The sequence below is a fragment of the Perna viridis genome, chromosome 1, assembly GCF_037379345.1.
Source record: "Perna viridis isolate PV_CMFRI_1.1 ecotype Kerala chromosome 1, ASM3737934v1, whole genome shotgun sequence".
NCBI classification, from domain to species: domain Eukaryota; kingdom Metazoa; phylum Mollusca; class Bivalvia; order Mytilida; family Mytilidae; genus Perna; species Perna viridis.
The window spans coordinates 34,590,659-34,618,638 of NC_142445.1; the positions used below are offsets into that span (position 1 = coordinate 34,590,659).

At 32.5% G+C, this 27,980-nt stretch overlaps 1 protein-coding gene across 6 annotated transcripts; it reads left to right on the forward strand.

Moving 5' to 3' along the window:
• LOC148628490 (DNA-binding protein RFX2-like) lies at nucleotides 1-27,775 on the forward strand. Of its 6 annotated transcripts, none has more exons than XM_088588375.1 (17): nucleotides 1-131; nucleotides 4,754-4,825; nucleotides 6,651-6,777; nucleotides 8,249-8,384; nucleotides 10,245-10,268; nucleotides 11,387-11,474; nucleotides 11,804-11,965; nucleotides 14,079-14,260; nucleotides 14,450-14,566; nucleotides 20,127-20,352; nucleotides 21,390-21,481; nucleotides 21,804-21,958; nucleotides 22,988-23,085; nucleotides 23,390-23,539; nucleotides 23,877-24,085; nucleotides 24,792-24,954; nucleotides 25,562-27,775. In XM_088588375.1, the coding sequence occupies exons 2-17, from the start codon at nucleotides 4,763-4,765 to the stop codon at nucleotides 25,910-25,912; spliced, it is 2,343 nt and encodes a 780-aa protein (XP_088444501.1). In that variant the 5' UTR covers nucleotides 1-131; nucleotides 4,754-4,762; the 3' UTR covers nucleotides 25,913-27,775. The 6 variants fall into 6 exon arrangements, with proteins under 6 accessions (XP_088444501.1, XP_088444510.1, XP_088444519.1 ...); XM_088588384.1 differs by having other exon boundaries at nucleotides 11,804-11,953; XM_088588393.1 differs by lacking the exon at nucleotides 10,245-10,268.
• Nucleotides 27,776-27,980: the final 205 nt, after the last annotated feature.

A 27,980-nucleotide genomic window follows, 5' to 3' on the forward strand; every position in this document is an offset into this window, starting at 1 on the left:
ACGAAAATAGTTCAGTTCCTGTGCGGATGAATATCACCCTTTGCTGACGCGAGGAGTCTGGCAACAGTTGCCGTAGGAATAAACGCCATAGCCACCGTAGCTCTGACGACTGTTACCCACCAACAATTAAGGTGAATTTCTTTACATCTAATCATATGTAGTTGCGGCGCATCTTTTTAAAAGATGTAAAGTTGAAATTAAGCTCAAGTTTCGCGAATTTTGTTTCAAAACACATCAGGGACTGTCGTTGTGTAAACAGTTAAAATGGCGATCATTAAAATTTGATTGATTTTTTGCCTTTAATCCAAGTTTTAAAACTTTTTGAACTGTTGTAACAAAGTTTTTTTGTTAACTAAACCTAAATTCTGTTAGAAGTTTTGGAACAGTAACTTAGTTTTGGGTGATGTACTTGTGTCATCAATATTTTTATGCCTTTTGATCTGGAAGTAGGGCAAGAATGCCATGGTTGTCGAGGTGCCTAGGAGGATCAAAAGTTGGTTGCTAGGTAACAGAAAAGTATGCCCAAAAACATCAATTTGGATTTTAGTAAGGGTTATTCTTGTTTAATTAGTTGAGAAACAGTGTATATTAATCTTGAAATATGAAAAAGGCATACCAATCAAAGTTAAATAATAGTTGAAGGGTAACTTGTCTTGACATGTCCAAAATTCCATTTTATTGCATATTTGATAGGTAAAATACTGATTTATTATTTTTGTTTTCAAGTTTTTTGAATACAAAGATTTATAATGCCATATTTAGTGACATGGGTTCTGTTTATATGCATTTTTGAGTGAACAGTGGGTGGCATTAACCAAACCATGTTTTAATGGATTGGGTTGCTATGTTACAACTGCAAGGGTTTTAAGCATGTGTTATGAAATGTTACAGGTTCAAAATTTACTATGAAATTTAGATTTGATGTAGCACATGAATATTGTGAAGTTTGTTATTAATAATTGATGGTGTTTAAATTGAGGTTGAAATCAGTATTCAAGTTTCTTACCAATTATACTATGCAAGTTGTAGAATACTTTTGTTTTTTAAGCTTCCAATTCATTGTTTTTGTGTCTTTGTCTTCCAGTTATTGTCTGATCACAGTGACACTCCATAGGCTTCATTCATTCATTTCTTTATTCCTCGTTAAATGAGATTATAAATATAGATAATATTTATTAGCTTAAACACATTTACATTAAATGGTTATGGCAAGTAATATAAAGACTTACAAAGCAACATATAAACACACACAGACGTGTTTACTTAGTTATACAGATTATCTGTATTTTCTATGAATTTTGACTGCAAATTACGCTCTAGGGATTGTGAATATCTCCATAGTATCTTTGTTAAAGTTCAGGATTTTATGGATCATTTCCATAGAATACAGTAAAAAATATGGAGTGTCATCAAGTAGCATAAACAGATCTGCACACATTGGATAATCACATACGTGAATATATTCATGAGCATGATGTGACAGTTGTTTAACTTTTACAGAAATATTTATACATTTATTTTGATTTCCCAACATTCTTTGGTAGAGTTAATTATTTAAGTATGCTGTATGAGCTTCTGTTTAGTAAGTAAATTAATTTATTCATTGAGAAAAATGAATTAAGTACGAAAAACTACTGATTTTTTCCAGTTTTTCAATTAATTGTTTTCTTTGTTGTTTATAATGAGAATGTACAACGCTGAACATTAATCACACGAGTATGGCTTAGAATCTGAAGTTAAAATCGTCGTCATCCATATAAGTATCAGGAATCTTTCATAAAAGAGTCTGATAAAATGACTTGTTTTTATATGTATGAAGCTCTAGAAACAGTTCAAACTCTATCAGTATTCAGTGGTGACATTCCACAAATTGCATAATGGATAAGTGCATGTGCAAGAGCAACGTGTGAACATATGAATTGATTACCACATACTTTCAGGGTTCAAGCTACTTAAGAAAAACACGGAGACTTGACTTCTCCATCAGAGAGACACTAGGGAGAAGTGAGGATGAACAGGGAGATGTGGATGCGTACAGGCATCATTTACTAATGCCTTTAAAAATTATGTGTTATATGTTACTTACATGCACACAATATGAGCAGTCATTTTCATATATTCATATTCTTTTATTGAGATAAATGTTACTTTTTCTGTAAGCTACATTCATTTGTATGTAAGTAACTAAATATTTTGGACAAAATGAAATCAGCCTGCTGACTGAATGAATGACTGTATCATATATTCATGAAATTGAATTTCTAATCTATACCTCTACCCCTTACCAAATTTATTACAGCAAAATTAATACATGATTGAGCAAAGCAAAGCTTCTTGCAATGCACTTTTCTATTGATTTTGTATTTTATAGCAGCACTAGAATAAAAAATTTCAGGCCGTGACATTCTGTTGAAATTTTCAATTTGTTCTGTTTTTTTTTTTCCAGATCCAGCTTAATCCATAATGATTTCTTGTTCAAAATATCCATTCTCTTGATGAAAGTTGATTAAGAGTATCAATGATCATGTTAAAAATTTGTTACTGACAAATCAAGACAAACTTTATTGACACTGACAGTCACATTGTAGCGGTTGGTACGAACTTGTCTCAAGCTTAAGAAATGTTCCGTCAATATGGAGAATTTACTGTTCTGTTGTGAAACACGAAGATCAAAAGAAAGGCTTCGAGTTTCCTACCAAATTACCTATTTAAATAAATTTAACCTGTAAGTCAAAGATTCCGCACGACAGATTTGCAAGTTTTGTAACGAAATGTGAACTGTAAAACATGAATTATCGTAAGCTGAAGTGAAGAATGTTCATTTCGTATCCTGTCTTAAACGTTTGAAACAAAAAGCTGATTAAAATTCTTGCTTGTAACCAAAATTTTCGATAGATTATGAAAATTTTTACAGTTGAATTTCTCGAGTGGTTGCCATTTTTGTTTGAATTGTTATTGGAAGAGAGATAAGTGTGGTCAAAGTACTGCTAAAAGACGGAGTACATTCCCGATCATTTGGGGATATGTCAGAAAATGAGAAGGCGACTTCACTTCCCTTTTGGTTTCTTCTGATGGTGAATCGCTCAGTTGCGTGAGCCCTCACTTTACACAGATTACACTATTTTCTGGTGTTTCCATCTGAAGTTTGGTAATGATGAATGAGATCCTGAATTTCCCCAGTATTTGGCAAATGACGCAGCTTTATGTACAAATGTATGTTGTGAAAGTTTGTGAATTGGGAATCTGTCAATTCTAGTCTTCCATGATTCAGTTTTAACACTTGAAATGGTTTCATTTTTTTTTTAATATTGTTAGGTTGGTTATCATAGATTGATGGTGTTTAAATTGAGGTCCAAATCAGTATTCAAGTTTCAAGAAACTATACTAAACAATTTCTAGAATAGTTATTGTTTTTAAGCCTCCAGTACATTGTTTTTGTGTCTGTCTTCCAGGTATTGTCTGAACATGCCCCATATTCTTGAATAAGCTGTTTTATTTTAAGTTTATTTCAGGCAGAATTTCTCATAGTGAAAATTTTGTTATGGTGAATGTTGGTAGGGAGGGCGGAGGTCATATTATTGTAACAGATTTCAGGCCTGTCCAATTTGTGCTTCCTGTTAAAATTTGGCCACTTCTGTCCAAGCCCCATTTTTTTGGGTTTATGCAAAATACTTAATGTGGCTGATTCATCGAAGGAATTTCTCTACTAATTCTGAACAAGACACGAAAATATTTTCTAAATATACATGTAATTCCTTTTATATCATTCATTAGCTCATTTATAACCAGTAATATGCTTTTGGCAATTATTCAGCTCAATACTGCAAATATAATTAAGATATAGTCTTCAAATCTACTGAAGCGACTTCTTTTTAGTCTTTAAAGATATTTAATAGTAAATTTGCATTTAAGGAATTTAGTTCTGGCATTAATGTATCACAGACATGATTTTCTTCTTTTTTTTAGCAGATTTCCACTATTTCAAATCGGATTTTACTGTTGTGATTCTTTTATTATATATTTACTTCGAATTTTGCCAGTTTTTCGCATTGTTTGTTGACGTTGTAAAATCATCTCTCGTATCAGGAAGCATTTAATGTGTTAATCATGTTCAATTTAATACACTTGCTATTCAAAATCTTGATCCTTATATTAATATTTCAAACACTATTTTTTCTCCTTAAACTAGAGTAAATAAAAATTTATTTATTAAAAGAAATCTATTAATTGGTTAATAGAACAATATGTAATTTTTTCCACTTGCACTGGCTATAGAGGTATTTGAAGCATGCAAATTGGCCTCAAGCCTGTTCCAAATGAAAACACTGTATGCCACATTTGACCTCACGGTTTTCATTTCTTCACAGCTGCTGAAGAGTTTAAATGCATGATGTTTATGATTATACCCCCTGCAAAAGAAGTTTGAGGTTGGGATGGTTACTCGGCTCTCACCCAGTCTGTCAGGCTGAACTTTTTTCTAAGCAGCTTGTAGCATTTTTATAAAACTTCGTTGGAAGTAATTTAATCACATGGAGATTTTCATTTATGTTTGGGCAAAAATTGTAGATAAATGAAGATAAAATTATTCCTTAAAGAAAATATGAATTAACTACCTTATGAAATGTTTTCTGCATTCCATAGAAAGTGGGGATGGATAGCTGTAAAACTTACAACATGTACATAAGATTTCCAATCACAAATAAACTTAGTATAGTTTGTAAAACCATTTTCTTAACTGTTGTTGTCTTTCCAGGAATGTGAGATGGCTACACAGACTTTTGTTACTGATCTGCAGGCTATGAACCCAACAGTTGTGCAGTTGCAGGTAAATGTTCTAAAGTTTACCCAGTATAAACAAACTAAAAATATTTACTGTTAATGCATATATTTAAGATATTAAAAAAATATATGGCAAAGAAAGGTCTGCAAATCTGTATCAAGAACTTGGTGGAAAATAAGATGTAAGTTCTGTCTGGTCAGTAAACACTCATATTTTAATGCTCATTGTTGTATTTTACTAATGCCCGACACATTTTTGTCTTGCACACTTAGTATGTTCCGCAGGGGCTGCTCTGGCTCCCAAAATTCTGTTGCCAGAAAAATCGCCAGCTGCTATTTTTTGTCGCCAATTTTCAGAAATTAGAGTCAAAGGGTGCCAAAAAAATGTACTTTTTAAAAAAAAATATGACAATATTAAGTCCACTGTTGATGCATGTACAAAGCAGGTTTTTAGCTCTAGTCAATCACATTCATATGCATAAAATAATAAAGTACTACTCCAGAAACAGGTATTTTACTTCTATCAAGGACTTTAGGTTACAGACCACCAATTCAACCAATGAGCATTTGGAACGTACACAAAAATAGTCCTACGCAGAAATTACCCCTGTTCCTCATCGTGCTGTGAAAAAAGTTCTCATCTTATTTAAAAAATTTAAACAGTTTCTGAAAGGAAAAACATTTCTGTACATTTTATAGGTGCATTTTGCTTCTTGTGATGTGAAGCCTAATCTCCATAATGATTTTTAAATATACCCCTATCTTGTGAAAACACTGGGATTTCCCATGCTATTTATAGACCCTTCACTTCCGGTGACCAGTACTGCACTGCAAGTCTGCTAACCCCACATGCCATTCTGAGGATTGTGAGCTGACATATGTAGAATCATGCTGATATATAGTCCTCTGCAGGTTAAAGTTAAGGTAAAGTCCAGAGAAGCCATTGAATATTGTGAAGTTATATTACTATTCTCATATAGTCCCTGATTTTAAAAGATTTTTGTTCACCTATGTCCTTAATGGTCTAATTTATCTTACAATATAATTTGATTTTTTTTTTTTTTTATATTTTTAGAACTTGATTCTTTTTTTAAAGTGATAAAATTTCTAGCATACTACATTTTGTACCATGGGCCATTAATTGTGTCCCAGTTTAATTATCTTGATATCTGAATAGCATTTCTTTAATTAGATTTTGGGAATCCCCATTCTATTTGTTTACCGATTTTCCTGCCAAATAAGTCACATGCAAAAGTGTAAACAAATGTCATCCATTTTCTTTTATCAATTCTTTCATTTTGAAGTGTTAGACACTTTCTGATGGGATAATCATTTTTAATTGGATTTAATTTATTCTGTTATTTGGTAAGTCTGTTTCTTAATGTATTACATGGTTAAACAGGGCTGTGAAGCCTGTATGTAGCCAGATGCACATGGCCTTTATTGTGCTTACCTTTGACCAGATGATAAGAGTTTTGATTGGCTCAATAATATATTTACATTTGATTTGACACCTCCCGTGAGGATATTGTAAGTCACAGTCGCCTGGTCTAACTACCAGTAATTGCCTTCAGCCGTAAATTGGTCATGGTCAATTAACTCTGACCAGGTGTCAACACAATTGTTTAATTAGAGAGAATATCCATTGCTGACAGACTTCTTGTCAATTTTAATATACAAAACCTAGGTGCGAAGAAAATCGCCAACTGGCTATTTTTGTTGCCAGATAAAAATAATTGCAAATTGCGACATGGGCGAAGCCCAGCGTGATCCCTGGTTGTGTTGACACAATGACTTGTAAATGTATTGATTTTGATGTTTAAATTTTGTGATTTAGACTTTGCTAATAGCTTGTCTTCCATTCTGTACAGAGTACAAGTAAACCAGCTTCATCTCAACAAATCCATCAGACTGAATCCCCTGCTCAGAAAGCAGCAGGTGCTACAATAATTCAGTCATCTACACCAGGACATCCGACGCAGCAGTTTGTCATCACAAGTGAGTAGCACCAAAAGAGTTTTGATAATTTATCATCCTATTAAAAAAAAACTTGTGTCTACCCATCTTATAATACACTCTCTTTAGAAGTGTGTATGGTTGTATAATCAACTGGGTCCTGTATACTTATGGTAAAAAAAAATCATTGTCTGGTTTGGTGCATGTAAAATCAGAAGCTTGAAATAGCATCATGGCAGCTTAATTCTCATATTCTAAGTAAATGTGATTAAGATCCACACCAGTCATGGAAAACATTTGCTAGCTTAAGTGATTAAATACAAATCAATGTTAGCTTTTTCCAAGAAAGGGATGGTCAAAACATGGCACCCCAATGTTTACTAAAATGACATAATCAGCTGATCAATACCAGACAATTTAACCCAAAGACATTTCAGACCATGACTATCCATAGTTTCTTACAAATGCTGGACATTTCAGCCTTTAGACATTTCGGAGGATGACAATTAGGGGAATGCATTAGGACAATAAAAACTGTATGTCGTAACAGATTTTACCATTTTGGAAGTTATTAAGAATAATGTATTATATCAGGGCTGACAAAAATTGTGAAAGGTGTTTTGAATGTGATTCTTTAGGAGCATTAAAGGTTTCACCTTCCTATATTTTGTAATATTGGGGTATATTACTGCCCCTCTATCTTTACATTATGAACATACCACTTTCAGATTTTCAATGGTCTTTATTTGATTAGATCAATCACCCTTAACAAAGTTATGGAGGGTATAATGTTTCTGTCAGACCAACATTAGTTTTCCTGACTTTTTTCTAAACACTTGCAGATATTGAGCTGATTTTTTGGGATTTGAGTCTACCATGATGAGTTACATATCAAGTTTTACATTTTGTTCCACTTTGCTGATCTTTACCGAAATTTTGGGCATTGGACTTAGCAATTTTTACAAAATAACAGTTTTCCAGACTTAATTTCTAAATGCTTGCAGATATTGAGCTGATTTTTGGCATGTGAGTCTACCATGATGAGTTACAGATTAACATTATGGTTTGTTCGGTATTTTTTTGCTATGTTATTCTACAATGTACCATGATGAGATATGAATCAAGTTTATGTTCTGTTCTGTGAAATATTCCCTGGATTGCTTGGAGCTGGTGACAATTAAGTGAGAAAGTCAAATTTAAGTTTTCTCTCTGCTACAAAAATTGTCACCATTTTGTGTGTTTATGGCCAGTATTACTGGAGTTTTCTTTTTGGTCAAATTGCCCAGCCACTTCACTTCTCTTGAAAATACACAAGTTGTTGACTTTTAACCATTTTTTAAAATTCTTGATCTTAAATTCCCATTTCGCCACCCAGATTATGCCCTGGTCTAAGTTGACCTGATGTAAATTTGTTAACCTTAATTTGAACAGATTTCTTTGCATTCAGTATTATATTTTATAATTGGAAGTTTTAGGTCATGATTGCAACATTTCCATGTCTTTTTTTCTTCAGCCTCTGCAGTGCAGGAAGCTATAGAAAACCAACAAGCTCATGAAAATGTCACTTTGCAACCAGGCACACCGACTGTGTATTCAACGCAAGTACAGTACGTAGATGACCCAAGTCTCTACTCAACCAATGGGCAAATGTACGGATATTATAGATGTGGCAGTGCAGTGGATTTTTGTTGTGGCTTCCTTATTATTTTTGTTTTGCACTTTCGCTCATAGGCTTTTTGGTTTGCATGTTTGAAGTAATACTCACTTTTTATCTTATTGTTTGTATTTGAAAAAAAATCAAATTCTTTGTCTTCAGTATGTGAAGATAAAATCATTTACAATCTAAACATTGTTGTGGCATCAAGTTAATGCTTTCTTCAAACTGACTATTGTTTTGCATGAATGAAGGCTTTCCCAGTCACTCTTTTTGATGTAAGCACTGACAATCTGACATGATTTTTTTAGATTTCACCGGTCCTATTTTTTTTTAACATCATAAAATCATGTTTTGATTCAGTCGAAGAAAATGTTCAGATTTGATTTGTCTGTAAGCAAAACTGTATGTATTAAATATTCTGAATTGTTTTTTATTTGAAGTTGCTAAATCCAAGGAAATCAACATACTATGAATTGATTTTAGTAGATAAGAATTTAAATTTTACTTTGATGATCGGTACTAGAGTTTCATGTTATGTGAAAATATTTGGTCATTTTAATACTGATTTCAAATGCCTGTTATTTGAATTATTGTTTTAGATGTGTGTTTGCACTTTAAACCATTTCTATACTCGACATCACATGAATAACATACTGTCAAAATTTGTTCTACGACTTTATTGACACCTACCGTCGTTTAAATTGTCTTAAATGACTTGCTCATTCGTTTAGCCAAACGGCTTCTCCCTAAACATTGAATCGTTAAATTCTGGTCAGATTTTAATTCTCGGTGTCAATATTTACATTGTAAGAAGTCGGCCATGTTTACAGTTATCGGGTTGCTAGGAGATGTTGTTTACGTTTAAATGGTTTGTCCAAAAACCGAAGAACCCAGAATGCATTTCAGCGTTATTTCCGATATCTCAGATTTATTTTACGCGAACAACGTACAATACCGAGAAGTTGATCAAGCAGACGATTGTCACTGGAGTTCGACGGGAACTAATGAACTTCGTTTGTAAACAAATCGTCCCATAGAAACCAACATGGCGGATATTAGTATGTGATTTTCCGGTAAGGATTTGTTACGCATGATTTAAGCTAATAAGCGACTCGTTGGTACTAACTCATCATGCATATATGCGAACTATCTTCATATTAAATATAAGAGAGACAACTCTAGCGGTAAGTCCCGATGGTTTCAAAAGTAGAGCTTCAATTCGAAAATGTGCTGTATGTGACGTCGAGTATAATCAGTTTAACAGACATGATTCTTATCCACTCTTCAGTGGAATTCAACTATTTCAAATCTGGATTTTACCGTTATGATTCTTTTTTTACTGTATATTTACTTCCAATGTTGTCAATTTCTGCTTTGTAGACCTCGTTAATCATGTCTGGTTTAAATTTGTATTCAAGACCATCTTGTATAATTTGTTCAATGGATTTCAAGCAGGACTTGCACACTTGTAATACTTTTTTTTTCTCCCTCGATCAACCTATGACAGTTTCATACACACGTAATAGTGCTAAACAGTTGGGAAGCATATTAGTCTTCAGTTCAAATAGTTTATGGAATGCATGATAAATGTTATTAGATGGTTTTATCTTGATATACAATATTTTATTTACTAGTTTCATTCTTCATATTTTTTCATAATTCTTTTTTTTTTTCTTGCATTGTTCACATCTCATGGAAGTTGCGTACATTTGCCTGGTATTGTAGGGAGTAACAGATTAGCTTAACAGTCATACATAACAGTTTACTTAAAATTAAGTTTATATCTATGTAGCATTTGTTTTTATTTTTCTCATGATTTAGTAAACAAACTTGCGTGTTTATTCTCATTCAGAATGCAATCCCCTGATTCACAATGGTAAATATAGGAATGAGAGTTAAACACTAACCGATTGCCTTTTTTCTTTAGTGTTCAGTGTGAATTAACCATTGAGTGATTTTCATTAAAAATATCTGAGTGATGTGTTTATCAAGCAGTCTTGTTAAGTAGCACTTTTGGTTTACAAATTTTAGTATTGGTACACACTATCATTTTCATGTCATAACCACACGCCCCATATGTTGTAAATTACAAAATTTGTGTTGTTTACCACTGAACAAATCACTAAATCACTGTAATTATATGGGGGGGGGTGGAGTTTTTTATGTGGCAAAAATTAATTGGTTGTATAATGGTATTACAATGTCTTCTTTGTGTTGTCATCTTATCCTTGTACACTGGATTTGATTATAGAAAAATTAAATTCCTTTGTCTTTTTTTTATTCTGGCCAAACAAAATAATGTGTGTTTCGTGTTTCATGCCAGAAGAAATAGAGTAGTTTGTATGTTAACCGTTTTCAGTAAAAAAAATGCCCTTTAAAGTACAGGTAATGTGTGAAAACAAAATACCAACAGGCTTGTTTCTTCCCTTGGCACAGCCATGACAGGTGAAAGAACAAGTGTGTAGTTAACTGTTGGACCAATGGTAGACCAAGACACAATCTATTTCTGAAAGTTCTGTTTTTTTTCCCAAAATGAGAATAAAAATGTTATGGTCAGGAATTTTGTCCCCAAAACGTAGGGTCAGTTGGGAAATTAGAAACACAGATATTTTTTTGTTTGGCTTTAGGATCATAAGCAGGATAAATGTTCAATTTAAAATTTTTCCAGGACCACATTTATTGTGTCAGAAAAAAACATGCTGTCTCAAAAATGTAACTGGAATCAAAATTTTAGTTGTTTAAACTTAAAAAAAATAGTGTCCATACTTGTCCCACTGGTCGGACTTGTAATCTCCAATATCAAGCTGTACTCCTGAGATATTTAAGTATATTTTGTTACATATAAAAAAATATTGTGGTTATTTTGATAATTAATGCTATAAAGATTCTTTTTGTAAATCTACCCTTTCCTTTTGTTCAATTATTGAAAGCCTAAATGAATGATAAATGCCCTGTATGTTTGATGTGAATGTTGTAAAAGAGAGTATTTTCTAGGCAAGGAACAACATACCAGACAGAATATGGACAGACTATGTATACACCTGTTTCTGGAACTTATTACCAGACCACATCTGGCACACAGGTATGCTTTTGTTTCAATGTAAAGAAGGGAGTATATAAATTTTGGATGGGAAGAATTTTTAGTGAACTTTTGAACTAAGCGCATGCCATTATTTAATGTTTTTTGTATATTAAGTTAACTTCATCTTATTGGTCTTGTAAAATCATGTTAGGAACTTAAATTAGATGACTATTCTCAGTAAATGTAATTGGTGAAAAAAAGCATTGTAAAAATACAGGAGACCTATATAAAATCATTATGATTCACAGCTATTTACTTAAGGATTTATTGTTCATTTATAGATAGTATTGGTTTATGTGTTGTTTGTTCAACTTTATTTTTACTTCCAGGTTGCCACAGGGTTAACACAACTTGGAACAATGCAGGCTGTTCAAGGTCAAATACTCCAACACCAGACAGGCACTTATCTAATACAGGGTGGCACAATGGATGGCGAGGGAACACCTCTTACTACAACCACCCGAGCCTCACCAGCTACAGTAAGTGAGACGGTAAAGGATTTTGTAAGATAAAAGCATGCAATGTGTATAGATTTTAGTATTGTGGACTGGCTTTCATGTTTTGGATGTATTTTAATGTTTTAATATCTGACAACATTTAACAAACAAATGGTATTGAAGTAATTTTAGAAGATGGTATATGGTGTGTGTTTTAATTGCATGCTTTTTGTTGTGAATCCTTTACTTGTTTGACTTTACTGAAGTGTACATTATAGTTGAGATTGTTTTAAGTTTGGATACTGGTGTCAGTTTGAAATTGAAACAGCATTAGTTGAAACCTATTTAAATAACAAAGTATATGATTTACACCAGTTTAATAATTTCAAAGTTATCTTAAACATTTAATAATGTAACAACAGACTTGTACAGGGTACATTACTTGTGTGATAGTCCAGTCAAAATAAATTTTTGAATTTAAATTGCAACAGAAAATATGTAGCGTTATTACTCAATTAAATACAGAAAAAAACGTCTTAACAAAATCTAATATACAGATACTTCAAAATGTGCATTTAATTTTCTGTTGAAATTTACATTGGAAAGGGGAGATAATTAGGTAAAAATTAAAGTATTTTACTTTGATGGAAGTAATCTTTATTGACTATCTCCAGGGTAATACTGCACATTGTATGTATCAATTTGAATTAGGATTGTCAGATAAGAATTTTTAAATTTTTGGGATATTTTAATTACAGAAAATGTTAGTTTTCAGACACTTCCATCATTTTGGACTTTTGATAAAAAAAATGTTTTATTGCTGCAAGCTATTTATCAACAGTTTTGTCATTTGTTAAGAACATCTTATATGGTAGACAACACCTGTTACCAGAAGCATTCTTTTCTGTCATCTTGCAAAATCATAAAGACAAATGTACTTTTTTAGAAATTGATACCGTTAGAAATGATGTAAAAATTATATTTTTAAATTAATTTAATAGAATTCTTCTATGATAATTAGTATTGTAAAATTACAAACATTATTTGTATAAAAGGCCTTTCAAGGGGTGATAATTGGTGGGAATATGTTACATAGAAATTTGTTTTTTTGATGTTACAAAGAAAAGAGGTTGGAGACCCCCAATTTTCTTTTTAGAATATGAAAGGATGTCAGTATTGTGTTCTTGATATGAAATTTTATCTACTAAAAAATATTTGGTATGTTCTACCTTATCCACACAAAGTGGAATATTTTCTTCATCATTTTCATTAGTATTGGAATTTTGAACTTCATTATCTTGAAAAATGGACACATAGCTTAGTAAGTAATTTCTAAATTTAAGTTGTTTGGTAAAATCTTTGTAAGTCCTAAAATCAACGCTTGAATGTCTACTATTGCCTCATTTTATTTATCAGATGAAAAGGTAAGATTATGGTTTTGTATCTAATTTTATTGTTATCTCAGGTCTCACTAACCACTTCCGGGTCAAATGGCCACCCCCCCTATGTAGTACCAAAAACACACTGAACCTAGACATATGCATTGTAAGTGCATTATTTGTGTGTATTATGATTAAAAGTAGTCAAAATGAAGCTGAGAATGTGTACTTTAAAATCATAAATGTAATTAACTACGAAAGTGTATGAATGTTGTTTACATGTGTGAGTAATTTGCCTCCATGCTGTCAGTTAGCAGAACAGGTAAAAATGTGGATTTTCAGAATTATTTATTCAAGTAAATTTTGTGAAGAATTTCTACTATCATCGTACCATTAGCATAATGATTTTGGAAGCCTTATTTTCCAAGCTTCGCAACGGTATGCAACTTTAAGATGTCGTTTGTCCTGGGAATTCACAGTGAGACTTTGAAAATTACTTTTTTAACATGTAAAGTAATGGAAACGTTAGAAGTGGTTAGTGAGACCTCAGCCATTTTGACAAAGTTATCTCCCCTTTCATATAGTGATTCCCATAGGACATTTGAAAAGCTTATTTTGAAGATTTTTGTTGTAATGATATAGAATAGAACTTAAATATCTTCGGCTTCTATTTGTATAGATAAATGGCAAAATTTTGGCAGATTGACTGGGCCATAAGTTGCCAAGTGTTATAGTATGGTACAAGTTACTTACTCTGAATAGAATTTCATTTGTCTTTCCATTCCTAGGTTCAATGGTTAATAGATAACTATGAGACAGCAGAAGGTGTCAGTCTGCCTAGAAGTACTTTATACAATCACTATTTACGTCATTGTCAAGAGCAGAGTCTCGACCCTATGAATCCAGCCTCTTTTGGGAAACTTATCAGATCTGTGTTTCTCGGCTTAAGAACCAGAAGACTTGGAACAAGGTAGGCCAGAAAAGTGGTTTGTTATGTCTAAATTTAAAATTTCATTTGAATAACTGTCACTTAAAATTGGCTAAACTTAAAGTTGAGAACACTAGAAAACTTGCTAACTGCAAATTGTTAATTCTGTAAAAAAATATAGATAGGTATAATGATGAAAGTGAATTTTTAATCAGTGTTTTATTTTTGCAGAGGAAACTCTAAGTACCACTATTATGGCATAAGAATCAAAGCTAATTCACCCTTGAACCAGTTCACAGATGATCAGACTATGGCTATGAGACAACAACCAATGTATCAGGGTAAAAAGTAAGTTTCATAAGCTATTCTGATGAAACCTTTCAATCTTAGAAAACATTTTTTTTTTATATACTACCACAAACAATAAGGAAAATTGCATGGATTTCTAAGAAATTTTATTACAAGGTTTCTGAATTTTTCTCACAAAAAATTTACAATGCCTACATATTTTGATAGAGTAATCAAGGGAACCAAGGTTAATTGAATGAAACTTCATTACATATTCCTATTGCTCACCTATTTTAGATTTTGATTCAAATCTATTATAGGCTTTTTCAGATTGCAAAACTGGACATTTATTAGTATGGGGACATGATGGCACCCATCTCTTATCTGTTGCTCCTCCTTCATCATTGAATGGAATTGAATGAAACTTTCACAGAATTTTTATTGGTGTATGTTATCACATGGGGGAGTGGGGTATCAAATTAGTGAGCATTGCTGACAGCTTTAATAGGTTGTGATGCTGATGTTATCTTTGTCAATAAGTTGTGGTTGTTGTCTATTAAATTATTATGACATTTTTAGCTCACCTGGCCATAGGCCATGTGAGCTATTGCCATCACTTTGCGTCCATCGTCATTACCAATTTTTCAAAACTCTTCTCCTCTGACACTACTTGACCAATTGAATCAGACTTGGTATGAATGTTCCTTGGGGTATCCTGCATAGAACTGATGTGGGGAATTTTGATCAGTTGAAAAACATGGCCGCCGTTACCACACTGTACAACCACTTTGTATCATTTCGATCAACAGCAGCATGATACGTTCAACATTGTTTGTTTACCTGTGACATGTGCATTATCGTTGGTAAGTAAATCTTTATTATTTACTTTTAATATGAAAGTTATGAATTGGGTTTTGAGTGAGAATGATGATTATATATATATTTTAAAAGATTTTATGAGACTAGTATTTCTTTTCTCTTATCATCAGCATTTTCGTAGACTTAGTGTAATTCGCTCTTATATAACGACTTGTGCGAAAAAACTGGTATGATCATCGTCCGATATATTTTCCTTCATGATACATTCAACAGCAGTGTTATGATACAATCAAAAGCTGTAAATTTGTGAAGATATTGAATGTTTTGATTGACACGAGTCTTAAGTATTTGTTTAGTTAATACAGTTTTCTGTACCGTATGTGGCTCAATAGTAGAATTTCTTTGGAAATCTGCATTTTCTTTATTTTGTACTATGTACCTTAGACGCCGTGGATATTTCAACAATTTATTCCACAGTCATAAATTCAAAGTCCAGTTAAACTTTATTTTAACTCACGGGTTAGCAACATATAATTTTTTAATATAATTTTACATAAATTTCAAGTTGTTATAAAAGGTAGTAAATTTTCAGACAGCTCCATTAGTGACAACTCTGTTCCGGGTCCCAAGATTCATTTCAAACTATTCAATTCCTTTTCCCTATACTTAATTTCTTTTTCATTATGTTTGACACTTAAATGATCAGTTAGGTAGGAAAATTCATTATAACCATTTTCACAATAGTAGCATATGTAGTTTTCCATGACTCGTCCTTGATCTGAAAGGAACGAATGAGACAATTCGTAATAAGTATTTGTAAAAGTTAATTTATTACATTACTCAAATTTATTAACCAAGTTGGTCAGGGGCAATCATATCAGGATCGTTCGTCGTAAACTTACAAAAAAGACAGAGAAAATTAAGCCACGCCGAACTTGTTCGATAAATTTGAGTAATAAATTCTCTTGAAAGATTATAATACTAATTTATAATTGCTAATATCGTTATATTTTAGTTATTTCAGATCACCGGGTGTAAACATTGTTCTGCATGCGATGAGAGTGAATATTAAAAACTGTTAGACATCTGAACATTTGTCTACTATAATTATAGTTTCCTGTTCACTATCAAAATTTGTATTTATTATCTTTCCTCAACGGCAGTTGATCGTATCATCACTAAATGAATATCTGCTGTTGATTGTATCATGCATCGGACGTTGATCATATCATGTATTTCACACGAGCGCTGGAATAAGAGTGAATTGCACAAAAACAGTTGGATGTGGAGCGATGTTTCATACATCAAAATAAAGCTTATATATAAGGCTTTAAAATTAATCTTGATTGACTAGTAAAAACTACCACATTTTGTAATATGGTCGATTGATGTCACCAAGTAGAATTTTGTATGGATTTTTCAGAAGAAAACAGACCAAAAAACAACAAAAAGGTCAATGATGAATAAAATTAAACGATACATTACTATAACAACATAAAATCATCATTCTAACTCAAAACCCAATTCATAACTTTCATATTAAAAGCAAATAATAAAGATTTACTTACCAACGATAATGCACATGTTACAGGTAAACAAACAATGTTTAACGTATCATGCTGCTGTCGATCGAAATGATACAAAGTGGTTATATGGTGTGGTTACTAAAAATAGAACATAGGGGTTAGACAGTAGTTTTTCGCATATATATCCAAAACCGTTGGGATTAGCTAAATTCTGACGAGTGAAAGTGTTCAGCATGATGAGATCTATCTGTGGTCAAATTTTCATTTTAATCTGTTAAGGTCTCACTAACCACTTCTAACGTTTCCATTACTTTACATGTTAAAAAAGTAATTTTCAAAGTCTCACTGTGAATTCCCAGGACAAATGACATCTTAAAGCTGCATACTGTTGCGAAGCTTGGAAAATAAGGCTTCCAAAATCATTATGCTAATGGTACGATGATAGTAGAAATTCTTCACAAAATTTACTTGAATAAATAATACTGAAAATCCACATTTTTACCTGTTCTGCTAACTGACAGCATGGAGGCATATTACTCACACATGTAAACAATATTCATACACTTTTGTAGTTAATTACATATATGATTTTAAAGTACACATTCTCAGCTTTATTTTGACTACTTTTAATCATAATACACACAAATAATGCACTTACAATGCATATGTCTAGGTTCAGTGTGTTTTTGGTACTACATAGGGGGATGGCCATTTGACCCGGAAGTGGTTAGTGAGACCTTGAAAACATTTTATGAGTTTTTATGTTTTTCTTTTTTTACATTTTATGAAAGCTTGTGGTATTGTGAGTCTAATAAGACCAAAACTATCAAAATCAGACATAGGACTACAAAGAAATGGTCATTTTTATATCATGCCCCTCAGTGATATTTTCCCTAAATTACTAAAAAATTACAATTTTAACTAACTTGTCACACCAAATTGATACCTATGATAATTCAAGAAGTTGTAAAAGTAAATATCATTTATCATTATGAAAAAAGAACAGATTTCAACAATTTATATCATACCTATTTCATTACTGTGCGATTCTAAGTCTGTACTGTGTGACTATTTGAGTACTTTGAATATCCCAAGCAGTGACGTTGTGTATTTCATGGATGACGTCAAGTTATGAGTCACTGTTACTGATAAAAATCTTGTTGCTATGTTTTTTAAAATACCTTGCACAATGCACCTCTTAAAATATAGCCAGATTACCAATATCACTATACTGATTTTATGGGAAAATGGAAATAATGACCAGGAAAGGCAATTTCCTCAAATTATGCATTTCTCTGAAATGTGCCATAATTTAATTTATGGTCTCACTAACCACTTCTAACGTTTCCATTACTTTACATGTTAAAAAAGTAATTTTCAAAGTCTCACTGTGAATTCCCAGGACAAATGGCATCTTAAAGCTGCATACTGTTGCGAAGCTTGGAAAATAAGGCTTCCAAAATCATTATGCTAATGGTACGATGATAGTAGAAATTCTTCACAAAATTTACTTGAATGAATAATACTGAAAATCCACATTTTTACCTGTTCTGCTAACTGACAGCATGGAGACAAATTACTCACACGTGTAAACAATATTCATACACTTTTGTAGTTAATTACATATATGATTTTAAAGTACACATTCTCAGCTTTATTGTGACTACTTTTAATCATAATACACACAAATAATGCACTTACAATGCATATGTCTAGGTTCAGTGTGTTTTTGGTACTACATAGGGGGATGGCCATTTGACCCGGAAGTGGTTAGTGAGACCTTAGGTCTCACTAACCATTTCTAACGTTTCCATTACTTTACATGTTAAAAAAGTAATTTTCAAAGTCTCACTGTGAATTCCCAGGACAAATGACATCTTAAAGCTGCATACCGTTAGCCATGTTGGAGTTATTGCCCTTTTTCAACACTTTTTGCTATTTTTTGTTATTTCTTTAAAAAATTTTCTTCTCTGACACTACTTAACCAATTGGAACCAAACTTGGTATGCATGTTCCTTGGGGTATTGCATAGAACTGATTTGGGGATTTTTTTATTTGCCCTTGAAAGACAAAATTTAATCAGGTGAGCAATTTAGGCTCTTGGGAGCCTCTTTGGTTCTGCTTGATTAAACAAGATGGTGACCAGAGGCCATTTAAACTTCTGATTTTCACTAATTTTCAAAGTCAAGATCTCTGAAACCACAGATGCCTATGTTTTGAAACTTGACAGGGTTAATGACCTTTATGCCCTCTACAAAGAACACACTCTTAAAGTGGCATAATGAGATCTATCACTGGTCAAATTTTTGTTTTAATAGCTATGTTGTAGTTATTGCCGCTTTTCGACGTTTTTTTCCAAAATTTTAATGTTGTGTCTTTCAAAAATCTTCTCCTCTGAAACTATCTGACTAATTAGAACCAAACTTAGTATGAATACCCTAATATTTGCATAGCTCTGATGTGGGCATTTTTGATCTGTTGAAAAATATGGCTACTGTTACTGAAGATAGAACAAAGGGGTCAGTGAAGGTTCTTCTCGTATATTTTTAAAACCCTAAGGTTTAGCCAAATTCTTAATTGCCAACATGATCCATATTATAAGGCTTACAAAAGTCTGCAAGGATTGAAGTTGTTGGATGATTCCTTGTTGGAGTTAAAAGCTCTAGAAGGGTAAAAAAAATGATGTTTTTGCACTATTCAGCTAATTTCTATAATAGATAAAAAGAAACTTTCAATTGATGAAATGATTCATGTAATAATTCCTACCAAAGTCGTCTTGAGTCAAACTTGTCTGACAACTCCTTGTATTAGTTATTGCCATTGAAACAAAAATTGAACCAGGTGAGCGATTCAGGCTCCTGGGTGCCTCTTGCTTATTTATCAACACTTGGCCCAACTGTTCAGGGTTTAACCACTGTGGTATTTTCATGATGTGCTTGACAAAGCTTTTTTATTCCCAATTGCAAGGGCCCTTTTTATTCTAGTTGTTTGGCCCTATGGGAAAAACATATTGCAGTATGTATATTGGCATGCTGCTAGTATTAACATATACTTACATGTACCACAGTGGCTGGTTTTATTGTCTTGCTTGCGGCAAATGTGCAAAAGGTGAAGCTAAGGTATTACTTTTTTGGTTTCTGCATCCTCAATAAAAACTATCGAAAAATAGATATAAAGTTGCTCAATGGAAAAATGTTTCATTGAAATAGAGTCCCAATTTAGCCTGTTATTGATGTTGTTTGATGCACAATGCTGATCTCTCATATCAATTTCAGATTCCGTACACCAAATAAGACTGAATTTGAAGACAGTTTTGATTCTCACCAGGGACCAGTAGATGCAGCCACTGCACAGCAGCAGCAACATCAACAGTTTCTTGGGGATGCTTCTGGTGCCTTACCCAACTTTGGAACCATTGATACATCTAAGGTACCATTGCCCGAAGGTGTCACATTAGATCACATTAAAGCCTTTGAGAAGATGCACAAAGAACATGCAGAGGTTAGTTTTATATGATAACTTCATTGGCTTACTAACAATTTAGTGTATCTGTAATTTGTTAATAGCTGGTCAATTCATCAACTATTTATTATTGAGAATACAAATCAATAATTTAATTTCAGAAGTAATATACTTTCTGATTGTATAAAAAAAATTTGTCAATCATCTCTTAGACCAATTATGTTTCCCTCCACTCAGTGGGGAGATGTTTTTGGCTTGTCCGTCTGTGCATGTATCTGTCACAATGTTTGTCAGCGCAACTACTCTGAAACTACTGAACCAAATTTTACGAAACTTGGTATGTAGCAAGAATATCATATGTAGTTGTGCTTTTTACCAGGAAATTGTGATCCTCGAATTTTGGTGGGAGTTATGCCCCTTTGAACTTCGTCAAAAATCCTCATAATAACCTTGTCAGTTCAAATTCTCTGGAACTACTGACCTGATTAGCGCAAGTTCTCTGCAGCCTCTCAACAGAATTTTACGAAGCTGTTCTGTGGACCTGATGGATACTGCAAGTGGAACCAGTTTGTGGGACAGGGGAAGAAATACGTTTTTGCAGACATTAACAAACTGTAATTTTGTAATGTGACTGTGACATTATCAACCCCTTTATATGATTTACTCACTGAATTTTGATACTGAAATTAAATTATAAGGAATGGCTGTTATATTTTTGGTCTATTTGAAAAATGCATACTTGAAAATAGCCTATTCTAGTATGCACCACTAGGCACATGATTGAGGTTATTTCTTCAGAGACTGAAAAAATGTAACAGTCATTCCTAATAATTTTTTTTAGGGCAAACTTACAGTGATGTCATCTTTTATCATGAGCATCAAAATAAATCATAATAATGTTGATATTTACTAGAAAAGATAGGCATACTTATCCTGATACATGTGTTCATTTGTGTTGAAGGAAAACTTTTGAAACTAATGTTTAAAATGCTGCCCAACTGTTGTGTTTTGTATTATGTATTATGCTGCAAGCTTGGGCAGGGATTGTTTACTAATTTTCTTTTCCTTCCTTCTAGGCTATTGTTGATGTTGTTGTTAACCTGCAGTTTTCACTTATAGAGGCATTATGGCAAGGATTTTGGAGGAATACCCCTCCAGATCAAATGATGTAAGTTTAACTAAATTAAGTTATGATTGAAATTATACTCTGATATACCTTATGGTATAGAAATATGTAAATACATGTAATTGAAATGTGCTGTATATTAAACATTTTTTTTCAGTCTTCACAACAAACTTTCCAGTTCACAGGCCTGAAATACATTTTTCAGAAACTTTTATATAGTGTCTATTGGCATGTAGTAACTAGTTGATTTTACAGGCCCACCTCCATTTTGACAAGCCTTGGGCTTTGTACTACAGCTTAACAGTGAAGACAGTTTTTTTGCTATAATTGATTGGGATCTAGTACAGTTCTGCTTTCATTCTAGTGCTGATAATGATTATGAAAAAAGATTACCAAGGGATAAATTGTATGCTGTCAGTGCCTATGAACCTCTTCAAGAATATGTGCGGAAAGCTGATTATGCCTTTTATCAAGCCTTAGTAGAAGTCTTAATACCTGATGTGTTACGACCAATACCTAGTAAGTTCATGATTTTTGTAAACAAATAATTCAGGATCTATTGTCAACATATTAATAATTTTTCCATTGTTGTGACTGCCTGATATTTATTTATCTCATGATACTTCTGTGATACTTAATAACTTTGGTAATTTCAAATGATCGTGACATCATCAATAAGCAGAATGAAGTCAGTTTTTATTGTTTCGATAGGACATGACATATCCCCGTTTTGGAACCTCATTGATATGTTTTGTCACTACTCTGAGTCTTTATGTTTGGAAAAGTTTTTATAAAATTGAAATACTGGAAATTTTCTTACAATTTAATGATGACCTTATATGGTATGGAGCTGTCGTCCATGTTGGTGACTGTAGACCCTCGGATTTGGTGCTGTAACATGTATATTGGTTGATCTTTATAAAATTTTATAACAAAGTTCTAAACCACAAAAGGAAGGTTGATATTGATTTTGAGGGTTATGGCCCAAACTGTTATAGAATTAAGGATCAAAAACAAGTATTCCATAGAATTTTATTGTATAACCATGATAACCCCATAGGAAGTGTGTATGATGTTGTCTCACAACATTCTATACAAAATGGTCAGAGTAATATTAATTTTTAGGGTTAAACATTTTAGAAATTAGGGGCCAATAACATCTTAAGAATAAGGGTCAAAAACAAGTATTATTTATTTTTTTATTTTATTTCTGGATATTAATTAAGTGGAAATTGTACCACCAGTGCCATACCTCAAAAGTGAGGTTTGGATTGATTTTGGAGGTTAACGTCAAGCATTTAGGCAGAAACAATAAAAAATAAAATTTATTGTTTCCTGCTACCTGAATGACCCTATATTTTTTGCCGCCAGCTGTAAAGGTTCTGTTACCGAAGATTTAAAAAAAAAAAGTGAATTTCTGGATTTGTGATGTCTTGACTGTCTTCCAGGGAAGGCGGTTTTATGAATGATAACATGACAGTGGCCATGTTTTTTTAAAACGCTTTGGTTGCTCTTTCAACTGAAAAAAATTAAGCATTTGTTTTTCAGGTTCTCTTACTCAAGCCATAAGAAATTTTGCAAAAAGTCTAGAAAATTGGTTAAAAGGTGCAATGTCTGGTGTTCCAGAGAAAATGTATAAAGCAAAGGTTTGTGACTTGTTAAGTTAAGAATTGACCTGTGGGACATAAATTGCAGTTATTTTGTGAGAGGAATCTTATTCTTTCTTTCGATAATCATTTAACTGAATGTAAGTGAGATTAACTATTTTTAAAAAATAAAAATGTAGAAAATGTTTACAATTTATGAAAGACTTTGTATTCAAACATGTATGTTAACCAAAAGTTCAAAAATAAAAATGGAGAAAATGTTTACAATATATAAAAGATTTTGTATTCAAACATGCATGTTAACCAGAAGTTCAAGATTCACACATTAAAAGTGGTTTTTCAGGCAGGTGCAGTTAGTGCTTTTGCCCAGACATTACGACGATACACATCATTGAATCATTTAGCTCAGGCAGCAAGGGCAGTGTTACAGAATACATCACAGATCAACCAGATGTTGACAGATCTCAATAGGGTTGACTTTGCAAATGTCCAGGTATTATAAATGCTATCTTACTCGATGTAACAAGTTTGCATGCTATGTTACGCATTCAGCAGGAATTCAATTCTATTGAACATTGGACTTGATACTAAATATGCTTGAACAAACCAAAGAGCTCAGCACTACAATCTGCATGTGAAATGAAATAATATTAAACAACATAAAGACATTCACTCACACATAGACAAATAACTGATTTCACTGTCAACTTCAAAGTATTCCCAAACCGTATTGTACCAAAGTGGGCTTTCAATTGAAAGTACAAAAAGCATTAATATGTATCAAAAATGTAAATTTGATAAGTCAAATGCACCCCTTTTACCTTTATCAGGAGCAGGCTTCCTGGGTATGCCAGTGTGAAGATAGTGTTGTTCAACAGTTACAAGAAGATTTTAAACAAACATTAGAACGACAAAATTCATTGGAACAGTGGGCAATTTGGTTAGAAGGTGTTGTGAATAAAGTGCTCAAACCACATGAAGGAACTGATAATTTTCCAAAAGCAGCAAGACAGTTTTTATTGAAGTGGTCTTTTTATAGGTAGGTATTTCTGGTCTTCTTAAGCCCCCACTATGAGTGAGGGTGTAGTGTCCATTCATTCATCAGTACTTCTGTTACATGTTTGTAGAATGGTACCCATCTCGTTATCTTTTACTCCTACACCACTGAGTGGAATTTAATGGAACTTTCACAGAATCTTCAATAAACATTCCCTTATTTAAGATTTAGGCATAAATCAAAGAGCATGTTATCAATGGGAGGAGTGTGGGGGTATTGAGTTCAGGAGCATTGCTCTCAATTTTTCTAATGAGGGCCCAACCATATACACCCTATAGCAATCACTCTGTGCATTTGTTTGTAACAAACATGAGGGTAGATCAGCTCAAGACAATGTGTCACTTACCATGGTTGATGGCCTTCCAAAATGTTAATTTACTATATTTAGGCTATGGCGGGGTCCTTAGAGATGGTTTCCATCTCAATGTTATCTAGTTTGAATTACATCATTTTTTTTTTACTGTGATATGCAAATTAATTATTCATACACTGATAAAACAGTGCTATAATCACATATTGTTAATCATGTACACATTACTGTAACTAAGGTAGTATGTAAGAAACATATTCAAAAACTGGGACAGTATGTGTTGAACAAGAAAAAAATAATTTTATTACAGCTTTAGCTTTAACAACATGTACATCAAGTATGAGCTTTCTAAGGCAACATACTCATTTTCTATTTTAGCTCAATGGTGATAAGAGATTTAACCCTTAGAAGTGCAGCAAGTTTTGGATCGTTCCATTTGATAAGGTTATTGTATGATGAATACATGTTTTACTTAGTAGAACATAAAGTTGCAACGGCTACAGGAGAGACTCCCATTGCTGTAATGGGAGAAGTAAGACAGGTAAGTTTCACTAAGTTTAAACACAAAATGCTAGGGGTGGGAGGATTTACACAACCATTTTTTAACTGGTTAGATTATTGTTTGAAAGCAGAGAAATGGTGACTGGAGTTAAATCAAAACGAATAAATGAATGACATGCACCTCTTTACACTTTATAATTTCACAACATCACAAGGTTACTTTCAACTATAATGTTTATATATAATGCACTTTTATAGTTAAAATCGCTGCAATGAACTTTTTGTTCACCCCAAAAAAACTTGAAGGAATTATTTATTTGAAACATACATGAAAAAGTAATCGTGAAAACAAATCTGCTGTTTCTGCATTTAGTACTATTATGGGCATACTACTGATATGTAAAGAAACGTGAGGTACTTTTTCATCTGATTTCCTTAGAAGACAAAAATCAAGTCTATGTTCAATATACATATGTTAGCACATCAAATGAACCAATACCAATTAAGAAGTACATGTAAATTAATGTAATATATTGACTGATTTAGGACAGTTTTTTCCAAAAATAAGTATGATGTGAGTTATAAGTTCTGCCTAAATGACAATAGTATCATAGTGTCAATTACATTTTATTTATTTTTTTCTTCAGTTTATTGACCTAAGTAGTGCTGTAATGTTAGGAACATTAGAAACTGAATCTGTGCCTTCCCCAGTTATAAACAAAGCTCCAGCTACCAGTAGTATTAGTAAGCCTTCCGCCACTGTATCAAGAGAGCATGCTGCCCCAGACCATGCTACAACCACTCTTATGGTCCTATCGTCTAATGCAGGCACACATAATGTCAATGGAAATGTGATATCTACTACTGCTAATCCAACAACTGTGACAGTAAGAGCAGCTACTGCCTCATCATCCGTCCCAGGGGCTAAGACTATAGTTGTCATGCCAGTGTCAAATGCAGTTGGTTCCGGAGATGCCAAAAGACTTAAAGTTGAATGAACTAGTCCAAGAGAGGAAAGACACATTGTTTCATACATGTACAAATATCTTTCATTAACATATATGCATTGTTTTGCTAGTGTTACATGGCATGTGATATCCAGACATTTTAGTATTTTCTTTTTTTTGCTTTGTAGTTTTACAAATAGTTATTTTTACAAATTTACTTCTTAAAAAAAAAATGAGATGGAAACGAATTATTTACAATGATATGTATATTTTACATTACATGAGTGATTAAGATAGCTTGATTTTTATATGACCGTCTTTCTAGATGGGAAGTATAATGGTATACTGGTGTTCATCCGTCTGTTGTTCACATTTTAACTAAAAATTGCTGCTACAAATTGTTTTTGGTACCTTTGGAAATTGTATATTTCTATTGATGGGAGCTCCCTTTCAATTTTTATAAATTGCAATTTTGTTATGGACTCATTATTAAAAAAAAAATTACAATTTAGTTATGGACTCATTATCTTGCAAATCAGCTTACAAAATGGTGTCCTGTAGGTGGGGAAATAGTTTTCATAACAATTTTCACAGTAACTTTAAATCACATCCACTAATTTTTTGTTTGGAGTCTCATGGTCTCATGTCATTAGATGGACTACTTTACATTCTACTTAATGTTTACTGCAACTCGGCCTTATTGATATTGATTGGTTGCCCCATTTTCATGAAACTGCAAAATTGTTTTGTTTCTCCCTTTTCAATTGTTATAAATTTCTGATTTTCTATTTTTGAGTTCTTAGACTTTATATATAAAAGAGAGCCTTAAAGGGGTGATTTCTCACTTCACAGTTGCACTGTGACTCGAAAAAGCTTCATTTCATGAAACTTAATTGAATTGTAATTTTTTTTTTTTAATATATATATAAGCTTGATTTTTTTTGGATTTTTATGTATATTGTATGAAATATTTAATCACAATCAAAATTCAGAACTGTATCAAGTTGTAATTTTTTAGTCCATATTTGCCTCATCCATTCAGGGTTCAAACAATAAGGGTGTATCTAGATGTGTTTTGAGAAGCATTATATTGCCTTGTAATGTATTGTTTTATGTGGCATTGGTAGAATAGTTGCCTTCTATGAAATCATTCCAAGTTTAGCAAGGAATTTGTTGATAAAATAGAGCTTTCAATGATTCGTTTATACCTGGAAACAATAACTTCTACAAAATTTGGATTTTTCAATAAATCTAAATTTTTTTGTTATTTCATATTCATTGAGTTCCTGTTTTCATTGCATGATATTTATCAATGTGAGTACTTAATTTTTGTAAGCAGTCTTGCCTTCTTCATTTTTTGCTAGTTAAAAAGCAAATTTTTCCATTAACAAAAACATCTTAAAGAACTCACTGCCAGGTTAGATTTTAACCAATTGCTGTTATTGGACCTTCAATGGTGCTAATTTTTTAGGATAATTCTTTTGAAAGCATAACTGTTAATGATTCCATCAAAAAGTTCTAAAGTTGTAAGGTTAAAGGTGTGTTTCAATTGTATTGTTGTTTGCAATTATATCCTTATAAAATACCTATAGTTGAGATATAGTTGTTCATGTTAGCCTTCCACAGAATGTTTTATTTTATTAAAAAGGGTAACCAGTTTTAGTAGTCCAGTATTGTTTCATTTCCACTAGATAAAATGTACATTTATGTGTGATAATAGGACTTATTTAACAACTTTTAGTACTGTACAGTGAAATTGTAAATAGTCAGGCAGAAATTTGCTAGTATTTATTTGTGTTATTTATGATTTTGGCACATTGTGTTCATTAAGGTGGCCATAAGACTGCTGTCACATTTGCAAAGAGAATTCTATTTTTGGTTAAAGAAGTCATTCAGAATAAAGATTGATCAGTACATGTTCTTAGTTTTTGGTTTTTGATCTTTTAGGATCAAAATACCTTATGTTGTGGGTTCATGCCTGGGACTTCCCTACTGTTTCTGAATGCTACATAAAAATACATAGTCCAAATGTTATTCCTATTGTATCATTCAATGCGTCTTTTATAACCTGTAAATATGTTTCTGGCAATTATTCAGCCAGCTCAGTAATATTATATCT

What these genes read in the sequence shown, in the direction of transcription:
- LOC148628490 (XM_088588375.1), top strand. Translation starts at nt 4,763, where the DNA reads ATGGCTACACAGACTTTTGTTACTGATCTGCAGGCTATGAACCCAACA. An exon ending in ACCCCTCCAGATCAAATGAT is followed by an intron (nt 21,482 to 21,803) that starts GTAAGTTTAACT and finishes CTTTCATTCTAG; the next exon opens with TGCTGATAATGATTATGAAA. An exon ending in TTGACTTTGCAAATGTCCAG is followed by an intron (nt 23,540 to 23,876) that starts GTATTATAAATG and finishes TACCTTTATCAG; the next exon opens with GAGCAGGCTTCCTGGGTATG.